Here is a 27,584-nt window from a genome sequence, read left to right on the forward strand (position 1 = left end):
TAATAAATATTCACTCCTTCAGTTAGCACCTCCTCCATCGACCCATCACCGTCCCCTGCACGCTATGTGTGTTTCTTTAGTTTGCTTCATTCCTTCTAACCTTGCTTCTGCTGCTCCATTAGCTCCCCTGCTTGCTGTCGGTGCGTGTGGGACACTGGCGCTTTTGTGTGTATGTGTGCCTTTTGAGTGCTATTTATTTGATTATACTGTATATTATGTGATAGTGTTGTTTTGTCTGAGTGATTTGTGTGTGTCAGTCACAATAAGTTTGTTGTGATAGGCTGGCTTTTGTGGGTTAAACACTATTGCGCATTGACCTTGTGAATGAAGGATGTAGCATACAGAATTCTTAAACACGTTGACTCTGGGGTGCTATTTGTATGGCCTGTCCACTCAGCAATTCAGAAATTTGCTGACCTGTGTCCCCACTTGCTTGGAGATTTGTTGCAACATGGCAATACCCTGCAGGAGTATAAGAAAAAAATGTTAGTTTTGGTCACACATGCATCAATTTTCACAGTTTTGCAGACATGTTTTGTGAATGTCTTGCTCACCCATGGTAAGTGCTGGAAACTGAATGAAGAATTGTGTTGTTGATGGGAGAATTGGATCGCGGCCTTTCCCATAACATTCAAATACTCTCATTTGGGTAGGCTTTGTGGCTACTAATCCATGTATGAAAATGATATGTCCTGCTTCCGGATCTACTCTACCACTACTTGAACTCTATGAATCCTGGCATTGTCATCTTGGAATATGCTTGTTCCATCAGGGAAAGACGGGGGAAAAAAAAGAAGCTCATTCAGTATTTTCAGCTAACCTTAATTTCTTCGGGCACATAACATTGCTGAACCAAGACGTGAACAAGTGAAGCAAGTCCACATCAAAACAGTACCCCCACAAGCATGTACGTTTCACACTAGACATGCTGGCTGCAGCACTTAATCCCTGATGCGTCCATCACCCTGGACTAGTGAGACCACATGACCTTTTTTCCATTGCCCCGGAGTCCAATCTTTATGTTCCTTTGCAAAGTGAAGCATTTTGGTCTCACTCATAAGTGGCTTCATGTGTGCATGTGGAAATGCTCTGACTTTCACTAGCTGATTTCCTAATTACAGCAACTTGCGGCATTAGTTAAAACATATGCCAGTTAAAACATATTAATCACTGCAGTAATTGTCCACCAGCAGGATCTGGTGAGGCTTAAAATATGAGAGCGATATTTTCTGACTCAAAGGGATTTGGACTTTTCCATCCGCGTTTATGGTGCACCATGCAGTGAGATGCAGTGAGGTATGACAGACTTCAGGGACTCCCACAACTAAATTTAGCCTTGTGTTGTCGTTGGAGAAGACACAATTCTCGGGTTAAAGCTGTTGGTGTGTGTGTGGGTGTGGGTGTGTGTGTGTGTGTGTGTGTGTGTGTGTAGGGGGAGGGGGCTGTTTTTTTCCTGTATACATTAATAGACACTTCATGAAGCTAGACTGCAGCATTCACATCCCACACATTCTAATTCAAACCATTAGTGTTTGCAATGGTATCCACCCAGGTGAGGTCTGTATTGGTTTGTCAGTTGTAATAGTGGTAACAGTTTGTATTTCAGATCATGCATGAGGTTGTCAACACAATGGAAACAGCAGGAGGTCATTACTCAACATAACAGCCTGACTCACTGTCATAAAAGAAATAACACAACCATCGCACAGCAACTTAAAGCGCAACAGGTAGATAACACCTACACAGGGAAAATCCACTGCTAGTGGAGGAGAATAAACAACCACTACATGAACTCTGAACATGTACTTTCAGTAACTATTTCCAAAAAGGTGCCGCAAGGTATGCTGGGAGTGATGCTCTTGTAAAATGTTGCTTGTTTAGTAGCCCCCCCATTCATTTCAATGTGTGACAAGTTCACTGCGAGTTATTACTTGCCTAATTAAAGAGCTTCCTTTTAAGCAAGCTAAAGTGCCTCTGACCATTTTTTTATAGGATTCAAGACTGCTGCAGCATGCTGTATATAAAATATAAATATACATTGCCCGGGATGCGCAAGCCGCATTTACACTAAACTTTGATGTCCTCTAGGAGTCCACAAAATATGTGCTGCGAGTTTGGGACCCCTGCTCTAAAACAGTATGACAACTAGGGATGCATGATAATTGATGGACACATCGTGTGCTATTTGCACCAAATGTTCTGCAAACATTCCGCAAGGAGGGGAAAAAAACATCAACCTTCAGCACAGCAAACCTTATCAGCTACTTGAAACGGCAGCATCGCTATAACGGTGTTTCGAAAGCCTACGAAGACTCCGGCGTTGCTAAAGAAGCAGCCACAAAGACAGGCCCGAGGGCTTGTTCCTACCGCTGCGGCGTTTGAAAAGTGCAAAGTTTGCCAGAGACGACCCGAGGGCTAAAACGATCTGTGATTTCATCATGGATATGATGGCACTGGACAACCAGCCCTTTGCCATCGTTGAAATACCAGCTTTTGTCCCAGAGTAAATTTTTAAAAATAATAGCTATAAATAAGTTATCCGTATCGGTCTTAAGCAGAAAGTTATCAGCATTGGTTTGAAAAAACAACTGTGCATCCCTAATAACAACATCATGTGGACATAAAATGAGTTGCTCTACCGGTAGAGCAAAAGCACTAAACTAAAGCACTTTTAACAGTGCGCCACTGTGGTAATCAGCAATTATTCTTCATTCGTTGAACCATTCCAATGTGGAAACCTACACACACTGAGTGTGCAGCAAGCAAAAGACGAATAGTTGTTTGTTCAGAAGTGTGTGTTTTAATATGGCTTCAAATACACAAACAACAAGCATGGCATGACATGTCTCCCTTTCATGCATGCATCCTATCTGCATGCAATACACTGTTTTTTTGCATCTTTTTTTCATAGTTACATTGTTTCTAACACATTCTAGTGTGTCCATTCCGTTGCACATTGTTGTTCTTTTCAACCCACATAAAACATGTAGTTTTCTCTTGACCTGTCCATGGTTTGGGGCAGACAGGGTAGGTAAGGTACATGTGTTTTTGAATGAAGTTTTTGTTTACAGTCCTCATTGCACACTAGCACTGCCTGGTGGCCTTATGAAGTGCACACACACACATACACACACACACACACACATACACGTGCTGCTGGTATGACTGTTGTGTGGACTGCCTTAATGTTAGATTAGTCCCCACAAGCGTAATTGTAAGGCCATAGAGGAGCGTCTAGTTGCTTCCTTGTTTTGTTTAGTCATAAAGGAGCTCTGCCAGCCTGCTTCCTGTCTTGGTTAGAGATCTTTTTTTTTTTTTTTCATCAAAACTGACTTCCAACTTCGATATTTTTCGCGTTGATACCCTCTCCAACCCTCCTCCAATTTCAAAAGGAAAAAAAAAAAAGACTTGTGTTCTTTTACATTTTCAATACTTTGCCTTTACTTCCAACTTCCTTCCTCCCTTCCTTTCTTCTCTCCTTTCTTTTCCTCCACCCCGACCGCCCCTCCCTCCGCTTCCCCCCTTTTTCTAGCAGCCGCCCCCACCAGAGGATGTGCCCCCGCGGCCCAAATCTGGTAACGTTCAGCAAAGGCTGCAAACACTGCGGATCGCTACGCGCTTTTACTGCGCCATGAAACACGTAAGAGATGTAAGACAACCAGGGCTCATATACCAGGCATGATCTATCTAACAAGTTTTTTCTTCTGTAGTTATTTTTCTACGGCTCTTTCTTCCCCAGGATGCACTATTATTTAAAGAACATTACGTTGTACACTTTTCATCAGGATGCAGCCAACTTTTAGTCAATTTCTCGGCCGGTTTGTTTTGTTGAGTCACTATTCAAAAGGGTGGAAAAACTGTAGACTGCGCTGCCCTTTAAGTAGAGCACATCGCTTGAGTTTTCATGCAAACCAGTCAGAAATGTGAGAGTGTCATAGAGACGACGCTAGGATGGAGAGAATGTGCCTAAAAAGCATGAGAGCGCTGATGAGATTTACTGGCTCGGTGCCTCACTGCTGGCAAACCTCTTCGCTTTGTAGGGACGGGGCTCCAAGTGATGACTCAGAATACACACGGTTTTTCTTCTAAGTACAGCATGTGCTGATCATCTGACCATAACGCAGTGTGACTCTGTATGTCCTCTCCTACCTCCTCATTACTGACGGCATCTCGTTTAGCACCTCCCAGTTTGAGAGGAAGAAAAGTCCAGCAGAAAATGGTTCTAAATGTGCTGCTTATAACAGCAACAGAACAGACAATTTGTTAATATTTACGCCAAGTCAGGAGATATACGATAAAAGACGAACCTCAGGTCAAGCAATCTCATCCAGGACATTGGTAGATTTTTTTTCCCCGTTGGAAATCATTTTTCAACAATAAAACTCATTGTAAAACCTATATTGACTGTTCATATCATCTTTTATGTAACATTACAACAGTAACAGCCATACAAGTGTAAAAAGAAGTTAACCACAGTCAATAGTCAAACACTATACCTTAACTGTGGCATCGAAATATGTGTTTCCACCCAAGTCTTTCTGTGCTAGTCTTCCTTAAAGCCCCGTACGGAGGCTAGGCTTTTACTGTGTGTGTTTCAAAAACCAAAGGAAAAAAAACACATACAGTTAGTCCTTTGTTGATTTTGCACGATATTGTAACATTTCACGTCAACCGTGATCTTATTGATAAATCTTATGATTAAGTGTCGCAATGAAAACAAAAAAAGCAAACCGTACCCAGAATGAATCCTTTGATACTTGCTGAGCGCAATTCGGTGATTTGTGCGGCTCGAATTGTCAGCTTTAAAGTGCATATGCATGTATTTCAGAAGACTATCCAGCTCATTTTTGATTGCATATTTGAGGTCCATGTCTGTATATATGTGCTCAAATGTCCTATTCTGTCAGATGTTTTATGTGTTCCATCTGTGTAAAGGTGTAGCCTATACTTGTGTGTATGTGCGTATGCGTGTCTGTATGATGTCTGAGCTCCTTCTACCGCTACAAAGTCTTATGTGTTGCTGCTGTCTCTTCTTCTGCTGCCATAGAAACGCTGTAGTAGCCAAACTGCTGTTGTTACCACCCTCGTTACCTCATTTCCTGCTCTCGTTATCCTAAATATTAGACCCCCATTCTCACAAAAACACCTCTTCCCCTGACAGGCTGCTGGCAGGATTGCAGCAGCTTGCTCCCAAATTAGCATTATTCCCATATTTAGATACTTTAATAGTGGGTTTTCATTTTAGAGTCCAGTGGGCAAAGACGTTTCTTGGCTTTGACTTAAACATCCTAAACAGTGTATGGATCTATCAGATGCGTTAAAAAAAAGTATTCAAAGTAACTGAATAAATGAATACAGTAGATCCCCACCTATTTACAGTTGGGTATTTGCAACCCCGCATAATTGCAGATATCTGATTTAAAGTTGCTGTATGTCACAGATAAGCGGCTTCCGCTAACTTTCTAACATACTGCAAGCTTGATATCCCGCCTGTTATGTTGATAACGATTTGACAAAGTTTAGCTACTAGCATTTATTATTGAATGTGTAGCCTATTATAAAAACAGATTGAATGCAAATTGTCGATTGTGTCCGAACATGTAAATGAATACCAGAGAGAGTGAGAGTCATCTTATTTGGGCAGAGCGACAATTTACGACCATTTTTATGCAGTTGAATTAGTAATTGTGAAAAAAAATTTGGTTCAATCTGCTCTGTTAAACCACTATTGGTAACTTATGATTCATGCTATAGTGATGTGCATGATAGTTTTGTTTCGGTTGGGAAAAAAAATGTTTGCTTGAGTCGGTGACATAGATCAGCTTTAAATGGTAAATAATTACATTTTTAAAAGGCAAAAATAAATGAAAACACAGTGAGATGGCGCTATCTGTAGCGGGAAACACGTGCTGCAGCTTTGAATGTATCACAAGATGCGATGTTGTGTAACAACACGTTACGTTAGTACAATTACTGTATTGTAATTGTATGTCTGTAATTGTTTGGTAATGTGTAAAACTTCATTTTTAACATGTTTAATAACTGTGAGAGGCATATTATAGGGTTTAGAGTAACCCTCGAGAATTGCCGGGATCTACTGTATCATTGTTTTCAAAAGGAAATTGAGAATACTGCATCAGATGGGTGTGTACATTCTTCTGCGCATGCTGCATGCACTGTGCTACACAAATCAATGGTGTAGCTCCAAACGAGGTCAGCCTTGGTTTGGATGGTACTGCCTGTGCTTCTGCTACCTGGACCGACAGGCCATGTTTCTCACAAACCACTGGTTAAGTCACCTCAATTATATTGCTAAGGGGTGTTTCAACATGCAGGATCTTTGCCCAAATTCCTTTCTGACACATTTTAAAGAGAGATGCACATGTTGAAATACCCTTTTTGACAGCCATGAAGTGACATTTATGCTATTGTAATGTTTTAATGCACTGGGGAAAATACATCAAGAATACCGATGCTGATGTTTAAGTTCATAAGACTTGACGTTTAAATGTATTATTTGAAAGAGGCTGGCTTGTGTCTGAAGTGACACATTTCATAGCAGCAGCATTCTGCCATGTTTTTGCCCAGTTCTGCTGCATGCCACTGTGAATTGAAATCCCTGTTTCTCATTGTTGTCACTCTGGCCCCGCTAATCTCCCATGCTACAATGGCTAGGCGAAGGAGCTGCCGACCTACAAGGACAACGACTTCATCAACGACGGGCAGAAGATTTGTATTGATGACGAGAACAAGAAAATGTTTCTCGAGAAGCTTAGGAAAGATGTGGAGGTATGACTTTTGATGCATCCGATCAGGGGTGTCCAAACTTTTTTCACTGAAGGCCATATACCGAAAAATTAAAGGATTCAAGGGCCACTTGATATTTTGTAAACCAACATATGTAGCTATGCTCAGAAGTTATAAATACAGTATTTCAACAAAAAACTGCATCTCAGCATTGTCACATACAGTAGGTGAAAAAGCCTATTATTTGCACGAATTTCGTCTTTGCTCTTTTTATCCTCATTTTTGCTGTTTTTTTTTTTTTTCCAAACATTCCAGCTTTCTTTGGAAATGTTCTTCTCATAATTTTATGACTTTTCCCAACCAAATTGTTCTAAAAATGTAATTAATGTAATTAAGTTTTTAAAAATTACACAGTTTATTTTTAATGTTTAAACTCAATGCTACGGCGTAATTTTTTTTCATATTACATTACTTTTGTAAAATTCAGACTTTGTCTTTTTTTTTCCTTAATTTGACTTTATTCTTGTAAAATTACTACATATTTTCCTGTTTTTGCTTGGGGGGGGGTTGTTTTTGTTAAATTGGCCCCCGGGCAACACTTTGGACACCCATGCATTAGATCCTTGATCTTGTAAGATGAACTTTTTTTTCTCTCTTTTCTTCTTAATGACTATGTGTTTTCTGATCCTTATCCCTCATGCGTGCCCTGACGCCTCGCTTGCTTCGCCCGCCCACTTCCACCATCGTCAGTTCCTGGCACAGCTAAAGCTCATGGACTACAGCCTGCTGGTCGGGATTCACGACGTCGAGCGAGCCGAGCAGGAAGAGGTGGAGAGCGAGGACAACGAGGCCGAGGAAGAGGGCGGCGAGAGCGACGGAGGAGCCATCGGGACCCCCCCTGACAGTCCCAGTAACACCCTGGACAGCAATAAGCCTCTGTCGCCGGGAGAGTTTGATCCCACCATTGACGTCTATGCCATCAAAAGCAGCGACTGTAAGTGTCCATGTTCCTATGCCTCAATGCTGCAGCAAGAGCTCCTCCTGGTGGACATGGTGTACTGATAAGAGCTGTGTTTTCTCCTGCAGCTGCTCCCAGGAAAGAAGTTTACTTCATGGCCATCATAGATATCCTGCAACATTACGATGCCAAGAAGAAGGCTGCTCATGCCGCAAAGACAGTCAAACATGGCGTAAGTTTTTTTTTTGTAGTAATACTGGATGAATTCTGAATGGCAAAAGTGTTTTGGTTCCCTGTGTGACTGGCCATGGAAACACCAAAAATGAATCTAATTCAAGCTTGTGAGCACAAAAGCTAACGTGCTGATTTCTCGATTTCTCGGCATCGACTCAATCGCAACAGGACTGTTCAGGTTGCCTTAGAAGACGTTTTGCCTCTTCTCATTCGAGCAGGTTGCATCAGTTCATGATGAAAGGCTAGTTAGACTCGTTTGACTAGAGCTGCCCTATACAGTCTGACTAGAGCTGACTAGTCAGGCAAAAGCTGGAGCAAGCTAGAGCTGTCCTGTCTAGTCTTTGAGCATGAACTGCTGAAGCCTGCTCGGATTAGAGGCGAAACGTCTTTTCTAAAACAGTCAACTGGTTTGACTGCGGGACCCACTATCACCCGTGAATGACAAGCGGCGACCCAAATTCCACACATTTTTCAACTCAAATGTGTCAAATGAATAACATTTCATGAAAAGACAGTACAGTTAGGATCTGAGGTAGTGCAAATTAACAGTGTGCCAAGCACAAAATTATAAGTTTAATGAACAGTTCAATAAAGATACTAGTTGAGTTCTATTCCCGTACCTTTACTTTGAAGCCCTGTAAAATGGAACACACTGGAACTTATTGCAGTTAATAAGTTCCAGACCCAACCGTGATAAGTGAATTTCTGCAAAGTAGGATTCCTTATTTAGAAATAGAATATTTTTGGAATTAGAGCGTAGAAAACCTGTTTACAACCTTCTAAATACGATTTTTAACATTATTAGAGCCCTCTAGACATGAAGTAACACCCCTATAGCCACAGTTACACTCGTATTACCCAATATAGTAGACATAATAAGATAGGTAACACTTATAAGGCATAAATAAGACATAATACATGCTCACACTTGTTAGCATTGGGAGCATTCCATGTGGATGTTCGTTCCTGTGGTGGCTGTTGTCTCATCAACTTACTGGCACCAAGCGACCAGTGTAGAATACTACATATCATCACACAATACATCTTCTGAATGCCTTATATTTGTATTTTGCTTCTTTTTTTCCATTTTTATGCTTGAAATTGCTTAATTTGCCTAAATGTGCATATTTTGGACTAATAATAGGAGATGAGTTATGAATGAATAAGTTTTTGAAAAAACGTGATAGGAGTGAAGCCGTGCAATGTGACAATTATAACTTGCGTAACTTAAAAAAAAAGAGAATTCATTCACCATAAACCAGATGTATTTAAGCAAATGCGCTAGCTCAATGCATCCTTGCATGTTTGCATGTTTTACATGGCGCTTTTGAACACTTCCAGACATGACCAGTTAAATGGATAATGAATGCATATTTCACTTAAACAGCTGATATATAATAAGCATAGAATACCTGCAGTGAGGCTCAACAAGAGACAGGGCTGCCACAATCAACATTTGTGGAAATTGACTACTAACAAGCGTTGCGGGTTTCTTTACAGAGCATTGTCGCCACCTATAGGAGTATTAATAGATGATACCTTGCTGCGTTAAAAAAAATTCCCTTCAGAATAAAAGCCCAAGATGAAGTTGAGAATAACTGTTCTGAGACAACGTGAACCAATGCAATGACCTGGATGACTGACTATATTCACAGGCCTGCATGCTGATGTTTTTTCTCCCTCTGCAGGCCGGAGCGGAGATCTCCACAGTGAACCCAGAGCAGTACTCCAAGAGGTTTTACGACTTCATCAACACTATTTTGTCATAGCCCCCAGGGGCACCAGGAGGCGCTGAGCCTCACAGGGAACGGAGGGATGGTGCAGTGGAGTTCTCGGGTGGAGAATTAAGGTGCAGCAATGTCTTTGTAGGACTCCTTCTTGCCCATTTTCCCAACCCTTCCCTGTTTGGCCTTCCCCTCTTAACAGTGTGGGCACCACGCTCTGCAGCAGCTAAAAACATTGTTCGTTTACATTTAACCTCTCTTGAGTTTTATTTGCATTTCTACCGACCTTGTGGAAAGCAAACGTGTAATTTGTTGTCATTTTGTGGAAATGTGGCTTTTTATTTGTTGCTTCTCGCACATCATCGTGGTGTTTTTACGTCCAACTCACCCTAATGACATATGAGTCAGTAATGATGGGGGCGGGAGGTCAAAAGCAGCGCGATGCGGCATTTTAGAAAGTCGGCAACAGTCTTCCAAATGGTGTTTGGTAAGAACCAACATTGACACACCCACCACCTCAGCCCGGCTTCGTCTCTTGTTCTTCTTGCTGCTTACCATGCACACCCACGCTGTCTTTTGTCGTCTGCGGTTGTTTTGCGGATTAAGTACGACTAAGGGAAGTATCTTTCAAGAATATGCCGTGAAAAGTAACTTTCTTTGCGGGAGTCATCTGCAGCCCTGAACAGCACCTTATGAGTAAAATATTTTTAAAAAATCTTGCACTTTTATTTGTCGTTTCAGTCCATATACACCTGTTCTGTTACAGCTATGTAACTTACTTATGTAGAAGAGCTGCAAGGGCTTACCTCCACGTGGAGACCAACCAGCAAAGTATTAGATTGGAACAAGAAGGTTTCCTACCGTGAACAAAATAACCACATTGCGTCCTTGCATGTTTGCTAATAGAGCAGAAAACCTAGCATTATTTTGTTGCGTTTTGATGGTTGCTTCCTGCGAGATGCTCACTTTTATGCAAAAAACAAAAAGAAAAAAGACACACAATCAAATTATACACGCACAATTCACTCCATCATCCACGTTTTACACATGCAGACATTTCTCTTCACAATATGATACAACCGTGATCCCAAATATTGATTATCCACTCCCGTTGCGGTGCTTCCTGCAGAGGAAGAAGACATGTTACCGCAGTAGTTTGTTTACAGAGCATCTTACAAGGAACCTTGCCCCCGTCATTACGTTGTGACAGTGCATGTGTTTACTCCCTGCGTCGTGATGACCACTCGGTCGGTGTGTTTCAACGTGGTAAAACAGAGCTGCAGCCCCACACGTCTGTGTTACAGTAACACTCAAAAGGTGTTTTTTGTGAAATAATATGGGAGTTTTCCTTTTTGTGTTGGAGGGTTTTAGTATATTTTGCACACGAGGACAGGAACCAAATGTTACGAACAACAAGCCCCAGTTATTCAATGCGGTCTTATCAAGGGAAATGCAATATATACGTGTGTGCGTGTGTGAAAAGTGGTTTGTGCGCGTGACGTTGTGTAACGTATAACCAATTAATACAAGTAACGTCGTCCTCCTTAACCTATTTTAACCCCAACAGCTTCCATCACGATATGTTTGTGTAGATATCAGATTATATTCACATTTATATTTTTACATTGGATTTAAGTCATGAATATAGTTGTATTTTAAAAGAATTGCAAAAACGGAGCCACCCTCTGGGATGAATGATGATGGTGCTGTGGTAAATGAAGAATAATTATGCTTGAATTTCTACAATGTGCTTAAAACAAAAGTCATAAAAAAATGTGCATGTCACAGGACTAAGTTTCCTTATCTCTCTAGTCGGTGGTGTTGCCTGTTCAGGTTCCTTTTTGTGTGTGTGTGTCCCTGTGTGAGCTGTTCTCCGTCATATAGGCCCCCCCCCCCCAAACACACCATGCTTTAACTGTTTTCATTGTTACACTGTGCAAGATGTGTGCCTTTATACTCCGAAATTATTTAATTTTATATTTTGTAATCTTTTTTTTTTAATAAATGTCAAATGTTATTTTGATAATAGGGTGTTTACATTGCCCTTCACACCCCCTCTATGTATGTATAGACTTGTTCATGTTTTTAAATGTTCAACCATTTGAATGATGGTGTTTAAACCAACTAAAACAAGCTGTGTCCCGCTTTGAGATGCTGGTTAAGTTGAATTCATCTTTGCAATTGTTCTCTGCCTTTTTAATCTGTGTGTGTGTGTGCGTGTGTGTGTGTTTAGCGTGTGTGTTGTGATTGCGTCGTGTTGTGATCGTTCTGCCTGTCACCCGTCTTTTATCATATTTTTTGGTTGTGTAGCTGTTTGTTTCTCACACTGACTTATGTTTTCTTGCTTCAGCTTCCCTCCCAATCAACTTGTTGTGTCACATAGTACACACACTTGGTTATGTGCTGCAAAAAAAAAAAAAGTTTCTCTTTCACTTTTTAGATTGCTCTTTTTGGCCCTGGAGGCTTCTTCCTTTTCCACACAAGTGGAGACAGCAGTGCATGCAGGGAGAATGAGTATTTGTTTTATTGTGTTTTCATTATAAGCCAGACTTCAGCCGTGACACCTTGCAATGCAATTTTTTTGTCTGCTTGTGAATGAGCTCCTCCTGCTGCCTCTGCCAACTTGCCAAAAGCATTTTTTTCCAGCAAACCAAATGAGCTCAACATTGTCATTTATCAAATGTGTCTTTTTTATGCACTGGGAGATGAAGAGGATGGAAGACACCTTGTGTTGCAAATAACTGGAGGACACCAACCTGCAGAGATTTAAAATGTCCTTTATTTGACTTTGAAGATTCCAAATCTAAATTTAACCATTTGCATTAAGGAATTACAAAAGCGGGGCCGAAAAAAATGGTTTAAGCATTGTGTGTGTGATGTGTGTGTTTGTGTGAATGTGATCAGTGCTGTTCAGTGGCATCAAGGCCAAAAAAAATGTTTATTCTTCACATTTAATGATGATAATACAATCCATTCCATAAGCATTCACTCAAACCAATAAAAGCACTTGTTTTGCTTGACTAAAATTGTGGAGGTTTGCTTATTTCACCAGCTTTCAACTCTTGTTGTAATTGGACTATATTTATCATTATTAAGCTATATTAATTAGCAAATATTTCATAATTTGTCATTGAGAGTAAAATGCACAAAAACAAAACTCGTCTATTTAAGGTGTGTAGCGTAAGGGAGGCGTACACTCCGTGTCGTTGTATGGGGGAGGTCCAGAAATTTTGAAAATTTAAATAGACAAAGTTAAATTAATACCATGTAATAATTATAATAAAGTATTATTATTGTCTTCTCAAAGCTAACCAACTGTGAAACTCAACATTCGTAGCGCTTTTAATAGGCCACCCCATATTTTTTTATCTAATGGTTCAGTCCTGTCCAAAGCAGGTGTTCCGTGTTGCTTGATTGAGTACGCGGGAAACTAACCGGAAGTGGAAGAGTGTCGCTGTAGTACACCCGAAAATCTGTTGAAAAGTTTTGTCCGAATAAAAATGGATGTATACGATGACATACCGTCACTTAAACACAGGTGGGTGTCGTCCGTGAGTGCCTGTTGGGTTGAAATGTCGACAGTGACGTGGTCTTGCTAAAGTGTTTTCATTTTGAAATGTCCGCCTGAGCTATGCTACGCTGCTAGCTAACAATGTCTCTTTGTGTTAATCGGTGAAAGTAACCATGTGGTCAAGTTTTAACAGTAACACAAATTGTTCACAATAAAACTCAAGTTGCCCCTCAAAAATATTTGAATGACGTGTCAGTCAGCAACACTGCTAACTGTTAAACATACTGTCGCTTATACTCACTTGCCAAAAGATTAGGTACACCTACACATGCCTTTCAAAAAATATAATTCTTCTCAGGGTTCATTTGGAACAATGATGTTATCTACTGAAATACACAACAGGAGCAAGTTGTAAAGAAAATCCTTAGTATGCATAATTTATGATCAGCGCTTGCATGCATTGCTCTTGGTGCTTGTAGAATAGGCTGCAGGATGACATTCAGCACATTTCTGATACGACTCACTCATTTGTGGGGGTTTTTGTGCTTTTCTAGTGCCAACAATACCTGCAGTGCCTGTGATCTAATAAAAGTCATCAGCCAGGTAAGTTATAGGTTTAGTCGTCACAGTATAAGTCCATTATACTTTATTAGGCCATATTGTGATTTATTCGCTCTTTCCTTGTCTGAAAACCGACCCGATACATAATTTGATCATTACTGTTTATTGCGTTGTGTGCCACAAGAAAGCTGCAGCAAAATCTTTAGTGGAGATTATATATATATATATAGAGAGAGAGAGAGAGAGGATGAAAATTCGTTTACAAACTTCGTGTTTTGTTCTTTTTAGTCATGTGTTCCTGCGTAGTAGTTCTGTGCAAAAAAAAAATAATAATGTAAAGTTGTTAAGTCGGGTCTATAAACAATTTCAATTGTTTACGCCTGTCTGTCTTAAATGTGGTTTGACTAACATTTAAAAAGTTAATATTCAATCTATATTGAATCGGTTGGAAGAGTGCAAAAATATGTAATCTTCTCCTACATAGATGACATGTAATTTTTTTAAATTATAATACATTATGGAATATTTGAATGTACAGTATTCTTTGAACAGCTTCTTTGGCATTTTATAAGTTGTATACTCTTTTAAAAATGAAAATAATCTCGTGTATTATTTAATCTGTTTCATTCGAATGAATAAACCAACTTTTTTTCCCGTCTGTATTTGAATGTATTTTTATTAAGCTATTATTCGATTTGCTAGTGATGTAACTGAAGTCACTAGCTAAATACACAAGGTAAATAGAAAATATATCTAATATATGTTTAATTATATTAGTCTATGGGAATCCATGAAATTATTTAAAATGGGTCAATCTTGTGCAACAATAGAATAAGTTATTCATGCCATCGAATAAATGGAAACACGGAGCATAATTTGATTCCACTGCACGTGTGTATTTTTGTAGTAGTATGAGTAATCATAAAATTAACTACTCGATTAGTAAAATGTATCACGAAAAAAAAGTTTAAAAAGAAATAGCTGCAGCTAAAGAGGTTTGCGTTTATTAAAGGGAAGTTAATGCTGTCTTTATCCTCAACATACAGTCATGGAATTAGACCACCCTTGTTTCTTCAGTTTATTGATCCACTGTAATGCCCGGTACAACTGAAGGTACATTTGTTTGGGCAAATGTAATGATGATAACAAATATAGCGCATAAGAGTTTCATTTAACAGCTGATATGCAGCAACGTCCACGGTTTTCTTGATTATAACCGAAATCCCTTACGTTTTTACGTGAATAGTTACAGCATTGTACTGCCCAAAAAATGAACTCTTATGAACAATTTGTGTTGTCACTGTTATATTTGTCCAAACAAAGGTACCTTTAGTTGTATCAGGAATTAAAATGAAAAAGAAACCGAAGAAACAAGGGTGGTCTCGTCAGCTATTACCATTACATGAATATATGGTTTAGTTTCGGTGGGTAATAACAAACATTACATGCATTTAGTTATGTGATTCACTGTTATTTCTGGGTCATAAAGGCTCCAGTATTTTTTGTTGTTGTACCAATCTGTCCGATAGTCACGTTTTCTTTGTTTCCAAATGAAATATTCAATAATGTAATTAATACAACTCCCCTCGACGCCGTACGTATTTATTAATAAATAATCATCTGTATGGACTGATTTATGGCAGCCGTATAACAAAACACATCGAATGTTGCGTTAAATAGTAACAAGCTTAAAAGCAGTGGTATGAATGGATGAGGATTTAAAAATATCTTGTTAAAGAGGAGGCGGGGACGCCAGCTGCTCGGATCTCCCGGCCAAGGCGACAGCACAATGTGGGGAGCAAGCGTGGACGTGGGTGCAGCAGACAATAAACAAAGAGCTGCTCGCCATGTGGGCAGCAGCTGCTACACACGCACACTGCAAGCAGTACGCAGGAGCCACAGCCGCCGCCAGGGGGCACTGCAGAGCTCGGTTATTGTCCCGAATGTCTGAATTTGACTTTTGACTGCACAAACTCTTCAGGGGTCACTCAGGTGATATTTAAAGTCCTTTTATTTGAACTTTATATTCCAATTAACCCTACTGTAATCTACTTATTTCAGCATATTCCCATCAGCAGTCTGTATGATTTGATGATATCCTACATTCTATCAAGAACGTCCAAACAACCAGCGGTGTACTGAAGATCTGAGGCGTGCTGTACGTGAAGCACATGTATTTACAGCGATGTTGCACAGGAAATGCAAGCTGGTCTCAGGATGGCTTAAAATTCTCCAAGCGCTCTAGCAACACCTCTGAGTAGCCTGGGGAGTAGTACCTGTAATGTAAAACACACAAAAACCCTTTCTTGGTTCCTGAGGATGGATATGAGAGGAATAACCGTGTTAACGAAGGATGTGTACCTGACGATCTCCTCTGGGAAGCAGCTGTTGATGGAATTAATGTGCTCCTGCAGGGGGGAGCCTGGCTCCGCCTGGATCTCCTGCACTTTCTTTAACCCCCCGCTGGTGACAAACTGTCGGCGAGCCTGATTGTCATGTGGTAACACCTTCAACATGAAAGGAGATATTTAAGCAGTTGGAAGGATTATGGTAGTTTTTAAGCAACTCGCCTTGCTGAACTGGCAGACTACGTGTTTGATGATGTTCGTTGGTGCATCATAGAGGAGGGACTCCAGTGCCGGCAGGAAGGTACACTTCTGCAGGATCATCTTCAGGGACTTTTTACTCTGATCAAACCAACAGGATGGATGTGGATGATCAGCTTTTTGCACCAACACTTTGGCAAGAGCAGCAAGAGCATACTTTGGTCTGCAGGTCTTCTGAGCTGCTGGCATCTGTGTAGAGTTGTAGCAGCTTGGGTAGCAGGTTAGCGGTGGCCACGGCCTTGGCGTGCACAGGCGTGTGATGTCCTATCTGGCCTATGCACCAGGCCGTGGCGGCCTTGATGTGATGTTCCGTCTCCTCTGATAGACACAGAGCCAGCTGGAGCAACCCCTGCGAGACAGGAGCGTTGTCATGACATACTATAAATCCAGAAGCTGAAAAAACCCCACACACCTGGGAAAGAATGACAGCCATGGCCAGGTTCTCACTGTGCGCTGCCACATAACCCAACATCATGATCCCTGGCAACCTCAGACTTCCACGGCACTCCCCAAGGTAGGTGATCACTTCTGAGGTTCCGCCACAGTTCACTATCACCTGCGACAGCTGCAAAGACACACACCTATGTGTTGGCGCGTGTGTGTGAGTTGTACAGCGTGCCTATGCGCAGTACCTCAGGGGTGTGTTTAACCACCTCCCTCATCAGGATGGTGACGTTTTTTTTGACACACTCGTCCGGGTCCCTGAGGCACATCATGGCTGCAGGAAAGACGTCCGCCTCAATCACCAATTCTGCCAAGCAGACGGAGTGTTTGCTGATCTGGCCCAGAGCAGAGAATACCTGCCTCTGGACAGACAAAAACACACTCCTTGATATCTACAGGGGGTAGGAGTACTATGAAGCCAACAGAGGACGCAGTCCAGCAGAAGGATGCTTTGACAATACATGATGGTGTGCAACTGCACTTTTTGTAAGAACAATACAATACAATACAATGTAATTTTGTGTAAAAGTCCATTTAAAATGTGTTCATTATCTGTGATAGTCTTATTGTAGGACTTGGAGTAGAGCTTTTTATGGTTGCGTCCATTCTTCACAGTTTTTTGCCATTCATGTGAAACGTAACCCCACCAATAGTGAGGATCTACTGTATCTTTGCAACCCAGGAGAAGTCAAGAGGCCACACTCCAGCACTGTTTTTTGAAGTTGTATCAGCCAACATCAGCGAGAAACTGTCACTCCTGCACAGGACTTACCCTGAGTTTGGTGTCTGGGTTGAGGATCATCTGTGCCAGGTGTGCAATGGCGCCAGCTTCCACCACGATTTGGGCCAATTCTGGCGTGTGTTTGGAGATGTCGCTGAGCACCGAGGCGGCGATGCGTTTGAGGGCGATCTCAGGCTCCAGGAGGCACAACACCAGCATGGGGACGGCACCTGCGTCCACAATGGACTGGGACAAGGCTGCAAAAAAACAAAAAAGCCCACATTGACAACGTGAAGAAATCACAAGAGGAAAGCGTGTCATCTTACCCTCGTTGTGTCGCGCAATGTAGCCCAGAGCCCAAGCAGCAGCTTCTTTCACACCGGGGTCAAACTCTTCGAGACAGAGAACCAGCGCGTCCACACCCCCGTTTGTCACCACCGCCAGAGCCAGTTCAGGGGAGTGTTTGGCCACCGCTCGCAGGACAAATGCTGCTGCTTTCTTATATAACCTCTGTGCACAAAACACATGGAAATAATGTCATGTAATGTAATGCTCTACGAGATGCAGTAGAAAATGTATTAATACTCACTTTGACTTAAAATCGGAAATCTGATCATTTGGTGTAAGATCTACATAAACACCTCTCAGTATGTCGCAGTGATGTTCTACATCATTGAAGTCTACAATAAAGTACATAAAGTCGTGCTATGTAATGTTTGCGTTGGTAGTGTCAGGCAAAACTGGGCGTTATTGTCTTTGTAAAAGGTGATTTTGCTTGTGCATATCATTCGGTATTTCTCCTGTTCTGTCTGGTGAGTGGATGATTCCGTGCTGCTATACTACATACAATGCTGAGTAAAGGTGCTGATAATGTCAGCACGGTGTTGAAGATACTGACATTTTGCAGGGTCAGGGAGCGGATGAGCTGAGGCAGGATGTCCTCTTTCACCAAAGACTCTGCTAGGTCAACGTTGTGGTCAGCCAGTCGTCCCAAAGCCAAGGCTGCTTTCTGCTGGATGCCAGGAACCACGTCCAGCATCAGGGGCCTCAGCATGGACATGACACCTGCAAGGAGGTGAGTGCAGCATTTTTAGCTGCAGGATCAAAAGTTGCCTCAGACAGTACGGCTGTCTTTTTACCCGCTTTTTGGAGGATTTCTATGTTTTGTGGTCGATCTGCCAAATCAGCAACCGTTTGCACAAACTGCATTCTTGATTTGTTATACTGCTCGAATACTGCAGACACGCGCGCGCGCACACACACACACGCACACACACACACACACACACAGAGTCAGGACACGCAGATTGTCAACCCACATAAGTTAATAATGGCACCTTGAACGATCTGCCTTTGAGTCATCGTGTTGGCCTCCAATTGCGATGGCTTCAAGGATATTTTTCAAACCTGTGTGCAGAAAATGGCAACATGAGTGACGTCGTTCAGCCGCACGAAGTTTGGCTTCCGGTGTGAAATACAGTGACGAGTGCAACGTCAAACTCCCGTCACGACACTCCGTTATTTTATGACAAAGAAATGACGCCGCGTTTGTCTCAACGTTCATGTGTTGCATGTTTTTGTCTTTTAGGTGCTAGCGCGAGTTCTGCACTTAAAAAAAAAAGAATAGACAACCTGTGACTCGCCAGTTTTCCACTTCTCTTGAGGATCTTTGTCACAGCCACTTGTCTTCTAGGTAAGTGTCCTTGCATGTAGACGTCTGTATTGTTTCATGTTGTCAAGGAAACACCAAGGCAGTAGGACGCGCAGTGCCTGGCCGAAGATCGTCTATCATGGACAGCATTATTACTCTTGTATGGTTCATCACGCGTTGTTTTTAACATACGTATTATCCAGTTTAATCCAAATTTGAGTTTTAAAAGTTTTAATATTTCATTTGGTTCCGGTTTATTCGAACTAAAAAACACTATTTTTAGCCTTAAATTGTGATGAAAGACAAAATTCCGTTTAGATGAAGTAAACGTGTTGTAGGACTTCAGCCACGTCATGTAATGTTAGCACTTTAAGCCGAGTGTTCGAAATATTTACGTAGTCTATTTTTATGTAAAGCGGCCTACATTTCAATTAATGACAATATATTGGAAAGATTAATTTTAGTAGTTCAATTAAAACATTTAGTGAAATATTTCAAGAATGTATTAATTATTTTGACGAATATATCTTTCACTGAATAAAAAGTGTCATCCAATTAGAAAAAAGATCATGTTAAATGTAAGTTGGTGCGCACAAATGAACGGCAAAACTTTCTGAGCTTTTAATTGGTCTCTTTTAATTGAAATCTCTTGAGTCTGAAATCGAACTATTGCACCATATTACATTTTTTTGAGCTGCACGTTGTATAAACCGTATCGATATTTATAACACTTAATACTAATGTACCGATAACATGGCCATTAGTTCACGTTATTCATTTATGAACCAGTGATTATTAATTTGTGGGTTCCATTTATTTCTAACTTGTTTAAATTGATTCACGATTATATTGTCAAATATTGTGGGGGGTTTTCCCGCTTTTGAAGTGCAAGAAACCCCAAACACAGTCTGTCCAAAAATCACTTTTCTTTTAGGATACGCCTTTTTACTTAGCACAAAAAATAGCAAAATCCAACTGGAGTCATGCACTTTGAAAAAATATTAGTTATTGGAAAAGAATGTTTCCTTGTACTTAAAAAATGTTAAATATTGAAAATCAAATGTTATATATAATAGAATATAATATCGGCATAATAATATAACTATATATGTTAATGAAATATTTTAGTATTTTTTTTAATCCATGTCGTGTGCTTTTAGACTGTTCAAAATGATCACAATCTTTTTAGTAGAGTAGGGCAACCGTTCTTATGAAAGCTTGTGTTGTACTTTCAGGCACTCCCACGGGCGCCCTCTACCGGCAGCACTGCGCGCAGCAGCCAAAGGACAGAAGCAAGAATGCCGACCAAGGAGCAAAAGTCCCCGCCCGAAGGGCGACCAGAGGACCGCCCAACAACGGTAATTTCTAACCTGTTTTGTGACTATTTTCCACTTAGCGCGGAACAACTAAACGCTCAAACTCGCATAGGCTCCATTTGACCAGGAATGATTAGTTTACCGAGCGAATTAGTGTTTCTTTGAATTGTCATTTTTAGAGCCAGACGGTACAAGAACGCTGCAAGGAAAGACAGCCCCAGGACTTGAGGACTAAATCTTACCATGCCGACATTCTTCTCTTGCTCAATTTATGGCTTTAATGTGAACGCCCAGCAAAGTCTGTCACTGCAAATTACAATAATTGTCCTGGCAGACGCGTTATAGTTTGGAAACAAGAATCCGTTTCATCCATTAAACACAGCGGAAGATATTTAAAAACGTGGCGATTTTATATTTTGTGTTAGAACTCAGTGTTTTAAGGGAGGGCAATTTGAGAAATAATACGTTTATCGTTTATTTCACGTGGCACATTTAAATCAGCGTAAACAGACGCGTAAAATATGCGCGACAAGAGTAGATGGCGAAATCCGAAAATGTGGTTTTATTGATATTTTACACATTTACAATCACTTCTATTTTTGTTTAAAATGATTGCTGTGAAATACTAACAACTCCATTATTTACAGAAATAAATTACAGCATGCCGTAAAGCATAAAAATAATGACAGAGGCGTGTTAAGTGTAAAACTTTTTATTTAGATGTTTTATACTGTGCAACAGTAACAATACAATAAGTAGTCCATACAATCGCGCAAATAAACGAATAAAGGGAGACGTGACGTCACTGAGCATGAAATATACCGGAAGCATCTTTCCATCACCGCTGATTAAATAGCACTTACTGTATGTTTAATATGCAATTACTATGTACATGTGGCTCCTAGAAAACGTGTTTTGTTTTTTAAAAAATTGTCCTTTTTAAAACAACAAAGCCAGACGTGGGCCCCAAAACGGGCAGAACAAAAAACAAGTGTCATGAGCATGCATTAAAATATTCAAACACACGAGGAGCAACCATGACAAAACACGTTTCGTTTGGAACAAAACACACTTGTGTGACTTGTTTAAATTATATTTCCAATGGCTAGTAAATGCTTTCCGGTCAGCTTCGTTTCCCCTCACAATCTTTAATAGTCAAATCCTCACCCCACTTCCTCGTTGCTTTTTTTTTTTTACTTTGAAATGCCATGAATGCGCTACGGAAATGACATGTAACCATAAAACGTCAGAGTAGAAAGACTATACAACGGAACTACGGTGTTAGCGCTCTGGTCCACTCGGTGTCATCCGGACGAGGTGGACGTGCCGTTCAAGGACATCTTCCTGGGCTTCCCGCTGCCGTTCGTGCCACTCAGCTGCGTGAAGGGGCGGCTCGCGGTCGAAGGGGCCACGGGCGGGGTCCCATTCACTTTGCCGTGGCCGTGCGGGGGCTGAGGGAGCGGGGACTGCGCGGGGGTGCCCGGGCTCGGCAGGGAGGAGGACGTGGACGGGGCCCCCGCGGGACTGCCGGCTTTGTCGCTGGCTGAGTCGCTCTCCGGACCGGAGCGGTTGGAGCCCTCCTGCTGGGTATGGCTCACTTTCATCTTCTTACAGTTGGGCCGGACTCGGTACTGGAGGGGCAGGGGGCCGGTCTGTGGGGACCCCAAACACCATGCAACACTCATTTTTTTTTACAACATGTCCTATAAAAGGCAAAGTAACTTCTGCTTCATATACAAATATTTGACATAATTTACGATGCCTTTTTTTTAACTATGCCTTTTTTAGGTCGTGTTCTAAAAAAATAATCTTAAAAAAATAAACTAGTGTCGTCATCCTAAAAAGGAAGTCATACAAATTAATTCATAACCTTTAACCTCTTAAACTGAAAGTCCCAGGCACCTAAATGCTGAAGCATGCTGATTGTACCAATTACCAGGTGTGATGTACGCCAGTACCCCAATTTTAGAGCACAAAAGCACGTGAAGCTACAGTCAGACGTCACGATGTCACTGATACTTCATTCACAGCTATGAAAATATCAGCAGCCTGAAATATTAGCCACAATGTTAGCCATTTTCTGTGCCAACTCGCCTCACAAAATAGCCAAACGATACAAAAATGATCACAATCTGAATGACGCCTTTGCAAATCGTGTTTACTTGATAAACTTCTGCATTCGCCATATTACCAAGCATTTTTCCTAACATGCGCTATGGAACCGATATTAACTACTTTCAATAAGCACAGAGGGCATTACACATTGTTGCGTTGCTCTTCTTTCACTCTTTGGATATTTTGCAAGAAAAGCCCAAGATGACCAAGAAAATGGCCTTCGAACAAGCTCTGGAAAAGCGGCCGTGATTGCAGCAACTCTGACCTCAGAGAGGTAATTACAACCCTTATTATTTACCCTGGATTCTCCTCACTGTGCATGCATACATCATTTATTAACGTGAAGATGTCTCACTCACCCTTCTCCAAGTGTAGATGTAAGCAATGTCCATTAATGTGTAGTAATCTTTCAGGGGTTCGTCTTCATACATGACTTCTACCTACGGACACAACAACATGCAAACCATTTTATTAAATACCTCAAATCATATCGCTTATGAATATTAGGGTACACCATAAAAGGAGACTTTTACTAAAGGATTTTCAAGCTCTTGGCTGAAGGCTGGGCTGCTTTTATGCACACTCCCCAGGCTTGCAACGGCGGACATACACCTTCCTGTCCCTCACTTTGAATGTGTACCGTTCCACCCCTGGTAAATATTGTAATTTCCACAGTTAAAAGTTATACCAAAGTACCTGGTAAGTGTTAGGGATGTCCATTTTGCTGCGTAGGAACTTCCTCAGATGCATGATGGTCATTGCTGCTGGACACTGCAGGTACCTTTTGTTTGCCATCTGTGCATTATGTAGAGAATACACAAGTTAGTATAGTAAGGATACTGATCTGTGGTGCAAAGGAGGTAAACCACACAGCTTACCTGATCTTTAGGATGCTTGTCTTCAAGACGACCTGTCAGTCTGTACAACAAAAATAAAGAAATACTTCATCAAAACTTTGTGTCGTTGCTTGCCATCGATAATTGGATAATCAGCATGAACATTTTACCTGCAGGCGCTCTGGTCAAAGAACTCAATAGACAAGCTGATGATCTCATCATCTGTGATGATTCTCTTTTCTTCGTCTGCTACTTCCCCACGGTCTTCATTGGAGCCGTTAGAAGCTGCGTGAAGCACAACACAGACAGGACTTCATGCACTTTGGTGGAAATGGTGTTTGTAAGAGAAAATACTGCATTGGTTGCAGTATGAGCCTTTTAGGAACAAAACAAACTCACCTTCTACAGGGTGTTCTGCATAAAAGTCTCTTCTCCTCTTCATTTCATCTAAAGACAATGCACATTATTTCAGCTCCTATTTTTGCCTCTAAATCTTAGGAAAAAATGACTGCAGAAGCATAATCTTACTTTTAAAGAGACCTGGCACCAGCTTGTACACAATGTCCTGCAGAGTTTTGTCAGACCTGCACACAGGAAGACAAACTTTCATGTAACTGAAAAGAACATTAACACACAATAAATGAAGACTCACCTAATGTTGAGCAGAGGCTTGGTTTTGTGCACTTGCACGTCACAAATGGGACAATATTTGCTGGTTTCCAGGTAACGGACGATGCACATTTTGCAAACTGCAGCACAAAGAAAATGACTTGATGTACTGATGGAAATGTGTGTGGCTGCTGTCAGTGGGCTTCGCTCACATGAGTGCAGGCACTCGATGATGGTGGTCGCGTCAATGAAGTAACCCCCGCACAGGACGCACATCAGGTGAGGGTTGAGCTCCGTGATCTTGATCCTGGTCGTCCGATGCATGGTGAGCAAAAGGAGGCTGATTGCATGCAAAAAGAAGAAAGAAAAAAGGGTCAATTGCATGCAAGAAGAAAAACAAGTCATTAAATGAGCCATTTGGATGGAAGCTACTGCTGTTTGCTTAAACTGTGTTAAAGCATCATCATTTATGCTAATTTGAGCATCAGCAGAGGGGAGCGCGCACACGATGGACGCCTCATAAATCTCCACAAAGACTTCAATAATATTTTTAAGACTCTTGTCGCTATTGAGAAGGGGTCACATGACAAAAGACATCCAAACACGGAAAACCTGCTGCAGAATTGCACAATAGCAAACAAAAAAAGTATACTTTTTTTTTTTAAATCACCGTTTACATTCTAACATAAGGGACAAAGCCCCGACATTTTTTACTTAATCTGAGGTTTTACAAGAAAAAAAAATGCAGAAAAAAAACGAATGAGTCCTGATATTTATTTTTTTAAAAAACAAGTAACGTCACGTGGGAAGGTAACCTGGGCGTTACTATGGCAACCACCTGTGTGGCGCTCGCAACACGACAAGACCGCAGGAAAAATGAAAAAAGCATCCAGGACAACAAGAAGCGAGAGAGACACGCGCGTTAAGTGGACTCCTACATTACATAGCAAACATATACAGGCACCACGGCTGCCATTTTGCGCGAGGAAAATAATGAACCCGTCTTCGCTTAAATGAGGCGTTTAGGTCAAATAAGGGCGACATAAAACGCCGTTCCCAAAGGGGTTATCCGTGAGAAGCGTGTTTTGTTTCTACTCAGGTCGTCTGTACCAAGCGCAGAATGAGAATATTAACCGCAAAATTATTTTTATAGCGCGGTATAATGAACTTGATTGCAACGCATCGCTTTTTACTGGGCTTGTTCTTGAACACATGAACGCATCACTCTTAAACTAGGAAAATTCGCTGCAAAATAAAATTTTTAATGTGCTATAATGCACTTGAATGCAACGCAGCGGCTCTGAGAGCTTCTTTGTGACACATGAATGCATCACTCGTAAAATGTAGTAGATTAACCACAAAATGTTAGTTTTATAGGGCGCCATAATGAACTTGAATGCAGCATGGCATCTTTTTACTGAGCTTGTTTTTAAACACATGAACGCATCACTGTTGAGATGTACTACATTAACGGAAAAATACGATTTTTATAGGGCGCCTGCAAATTAGGATTTTTTTTGAATAGGGCGACATAATGAACTTGAATCCAGAATTGCGTCTTTGACTGAGCTTGTTTTTAACACGTCAACGTATCACTCAAAAAATGCAGTGAGACAGTAAGCGGTAAGACTTTTTGGACATGACGATTCGACCCTGAAAAATGCAGAAAGTTCAAACTTTTTTTGTAAACGCTTCAGACTTAGCATTGGCATATACACAGCAAAATACCAACAAAAACACAGCAGACACGCATTAAACAGCTTCATGTGCCTGCTTGGTGATCAGTTAACAGTTTAACATTATTTTCCTACGTTTGAGGCAAGGCTGGACTCTTGTGTAAAACCTAAAAGGGATTTGCTCCAATTTTCATACACATCTTCAAGGTCAACAGTGGTCACAATATTTGTGTCTTCTACATGGACAAAAAAATGAGATTTGTCCTTACTACCAAAATGTTTACATAAGAAGCAAAACGAGCTGCACACATGTGGCAAAAGGCATAAAGTCAACATAAAAAGGATGTTAGTTAAAATATTAACTAGATTGACGAACCTGCGAGACCACGGTGAGGGCGATCATGTATTAGTGTGCAGTAAAGCAATTAGCATTAACAAAAAGGTGAAAATACGCTCATTTATAACAACAGTTTAAAGCACCAAACATCACATGTAATGTGGTTGATTTTTTGGAGCAGCTCCGCCACACACATACGCCACAGACACAGACACACATTTAGTAAGCTTTTGCAAGATAATGATTTCCTTTAGTGTCCCATCTGCAAATGTAGTAAATTAAAAAGCATTATATATGATGAATATGGTATATGGTATGGTGGTGTAGCCTACATTTGCAGCCCCAACGAAAGCACCTCGCTTCCTCCTGGTCCTCCAAGTTAAGTTAAAAACTCACAAATGAGATCATCAACACACACAAACAACACCACGCCGTGTGCACAAAGACCTAAACATGCCAATCGTATGCAATGTGGAGGCTCAAAGCAAACGTGGTTCCGTTAGGAACCGTTGGAGCACACTCTGGTGCTAACATGCGAGCCCAGAGGAGCCCGCTTCTGCCGCAAACTGACACTTTCCTCGAACAAAAAACAGTCAAAACACGCCCGGTGCACCGTAGAGGCATACGGACACGCTGCTAAGCTAACCACCGTGGAACCCAGTCGTTCCGTGGGGCTTAAAACGGGTTTAAAGCAGAGATTGGAACCTATTTTCACCGACAGATCCGCCGAAAAGTACACACACACACACACACACACACACACACACACACAAGGCTCCACGTCGCGGCTACACCGATGAAAGCTCAACATCCACCTCTGGATCGGTGTGAGAGGATCCCCCACCCCACAAAAGAACCACACTAGACCCACGCTTAGAGTCCGAGGCGACGGCGAGAAAGCCTACCTGTGCGCCGGGCTTCGGGGTGTCGTGCTGCTGGAGGGGGCGGCGGACAGACAATGAAAGTTGGGAGGCGATCAGCAGCGAATGAATCGGAGCCGAGCCGCCATCTTGAAGCAGGCTGCAGACGCTGTCAGTGGCCGAGGCGAGCGCATTTCACACGGGGGTAGGGGGGAAGGAACAGATACTGCCCTCCGTGGGCGACCCGAGGACTTTGTTAGCCGAGCACGGCGAGAGTCCTCCGGCTTGGGCTCGGGTCCGGTCCACACTTGGTCACTGCAACTTTGCCTCCAAAATAGCCCACTTAGCCCCCCCTCCTCCTCCTGAGTGGAAACGCAGCAGCAGCAGCCGTAGTAGTGTGCGTGTATGCGTGTGCGCGCTCGGTGGAAACTGACACCGTCCCCAAAATGGCTTGTACTTGGACCCGCCCACTTTGGTCACATGACCCACCCTCTTAAGGGAGCGTTACATTTACTGTCGGAGGTTACTTATTCACGCCACTCGGTAAAGACGTGACGCCTCGCGTTGCACGCATTTACATTCATTTTGACATTTGATAAACGCTTTTTAGATATCATTTACGACAAAGCAGCTTTGTGGTTGCAAAGTTTTGCCTCTTTTTAGTGAGTCATGAAAAAA

The 27,584-nt window shown here is 41.6% G+C and overlaps 3 protein-coding genes across 8 annotated transcripts in view; 1 reads left to right on the top strand and 2 right to left on the bottom strand.

The window, feature by feature from the left end:
- Positions 1-12,689, top strand: part of pip4k2aa (phosphatidylinositol-5-phosphate 4-kinase, type II, alpha a) — a 27,942-nt gene extending 15,253 nt beyond the window's left edge. For 2 of the 6 annotated variants that reach the window (XM_054765033.1, XM_054765032.1), the window contains 5 exons: positions 3,533-3,649; positions 6,676-6,789; positions 7,498-7,741; positions 7,834-7,937; positions 9,628-12,689. In XM_054765033.1, the coding sequence (XP_054621008.1) occupies positions 3,533-3,649; positions 6,676-6,789; positions 7,498-7,741; positions 7,834-7,937; positions 9,628-9,708 (660 nt within the window). In that variant the 3' untranslated portion in view covers positions 9,709-12,689. The remainder of the gene's footprint in view (positions 1-3,532; positions 3,650-6,675; positions 6,790-7,497; positions 7,742-7,833; positions 7,938-9,627) is intronic. The other 4 variants (XM_054765035.1, XM_054765036.1, XM_054765034.1 and 1 more) reach the window with 4 other exon arrangements.
- Positions 12,690-15,778: 3,089 nt separating this feature from the next.
- spag6 (sperm associated antigen 6) lies at positions 15,779-18,962 on the bottom strand. The gene is made up of 11 exons (XM_054765030.1): positions 18,844-18,962; positions 18,646-18,741; positions 18,405-18,571; positions 17,833-18,016; positions 17,558-17,763; positions 16,974-17,147; positions 16,754-16,906; positions 16,499-16,690; positions 16,306-16,422; positions 16,097-16,242; positions 15,779-16,011 (listed from the first exon to the last, which is right to left on the bottom strand). The coding sequence occupies exons 1-11, from the start codon at positions 18,866-18,868 to the stop codon at positions 15,948-15,950; spliced, it is 1,524 nt and encodes a 507-aa protein (XP_054621005.1). The 5' UTR covers positions 18,869-18,962; the 3' UTR covers positions 15,779-15,947.
- A 2,222-nt stretch (positions 18,963-21,184) lies between these two features.
- bmi1a (bmi1 polycomb ring finger oncogene 1a) lies at positions 21,185-27,312 on the bottom strand. The gene is made up of 10 exons (XM_054766347.1): positions 26,952-27,312; positions 24,246-24,373; positions 24,077-24,173; positions 23,953-24,008; positions 23,824-23,871; positions 23,595-23,709; positions 23,467-23,506; positions 23,285-23,383; positions 22,948-23,028; positions 21,185-22,125 (listed from the first exon to the last, which is right to left on the bottom strand). The coding sequence occupies exons 2-10, from the start codon at positions 24,355-24,357 to the stop codon at positions 21,778-21,780; spliced, it is 996 nt and encodes a 331-aa protein (XP_054622322.1). The 5' UTR covers positions 24,358-24,373; positions 26,952-27,312; the 3' UTR covers positions 21,185-21,777.
- Between the last annotated feature and the right edge of the window lie 272 nt (positions 27,313-27,584).

Source organism: Dunckerocampus dactyliophorus, chromosome 21 (assembly GCF_027744805.1).
Source record: "Dunckerocampus dactyliophorus isolate RoL2022-P2 chromosome 21, RoL_Ddac_1.1, whole genome shotgun sequence".
NCBI lineage: Eukaryota > Metazoa > Chordata > Actinopteri > Syngnathiformes > Syngnathidae > Dunckerocampus > Dunckerocampus dactyliophorus.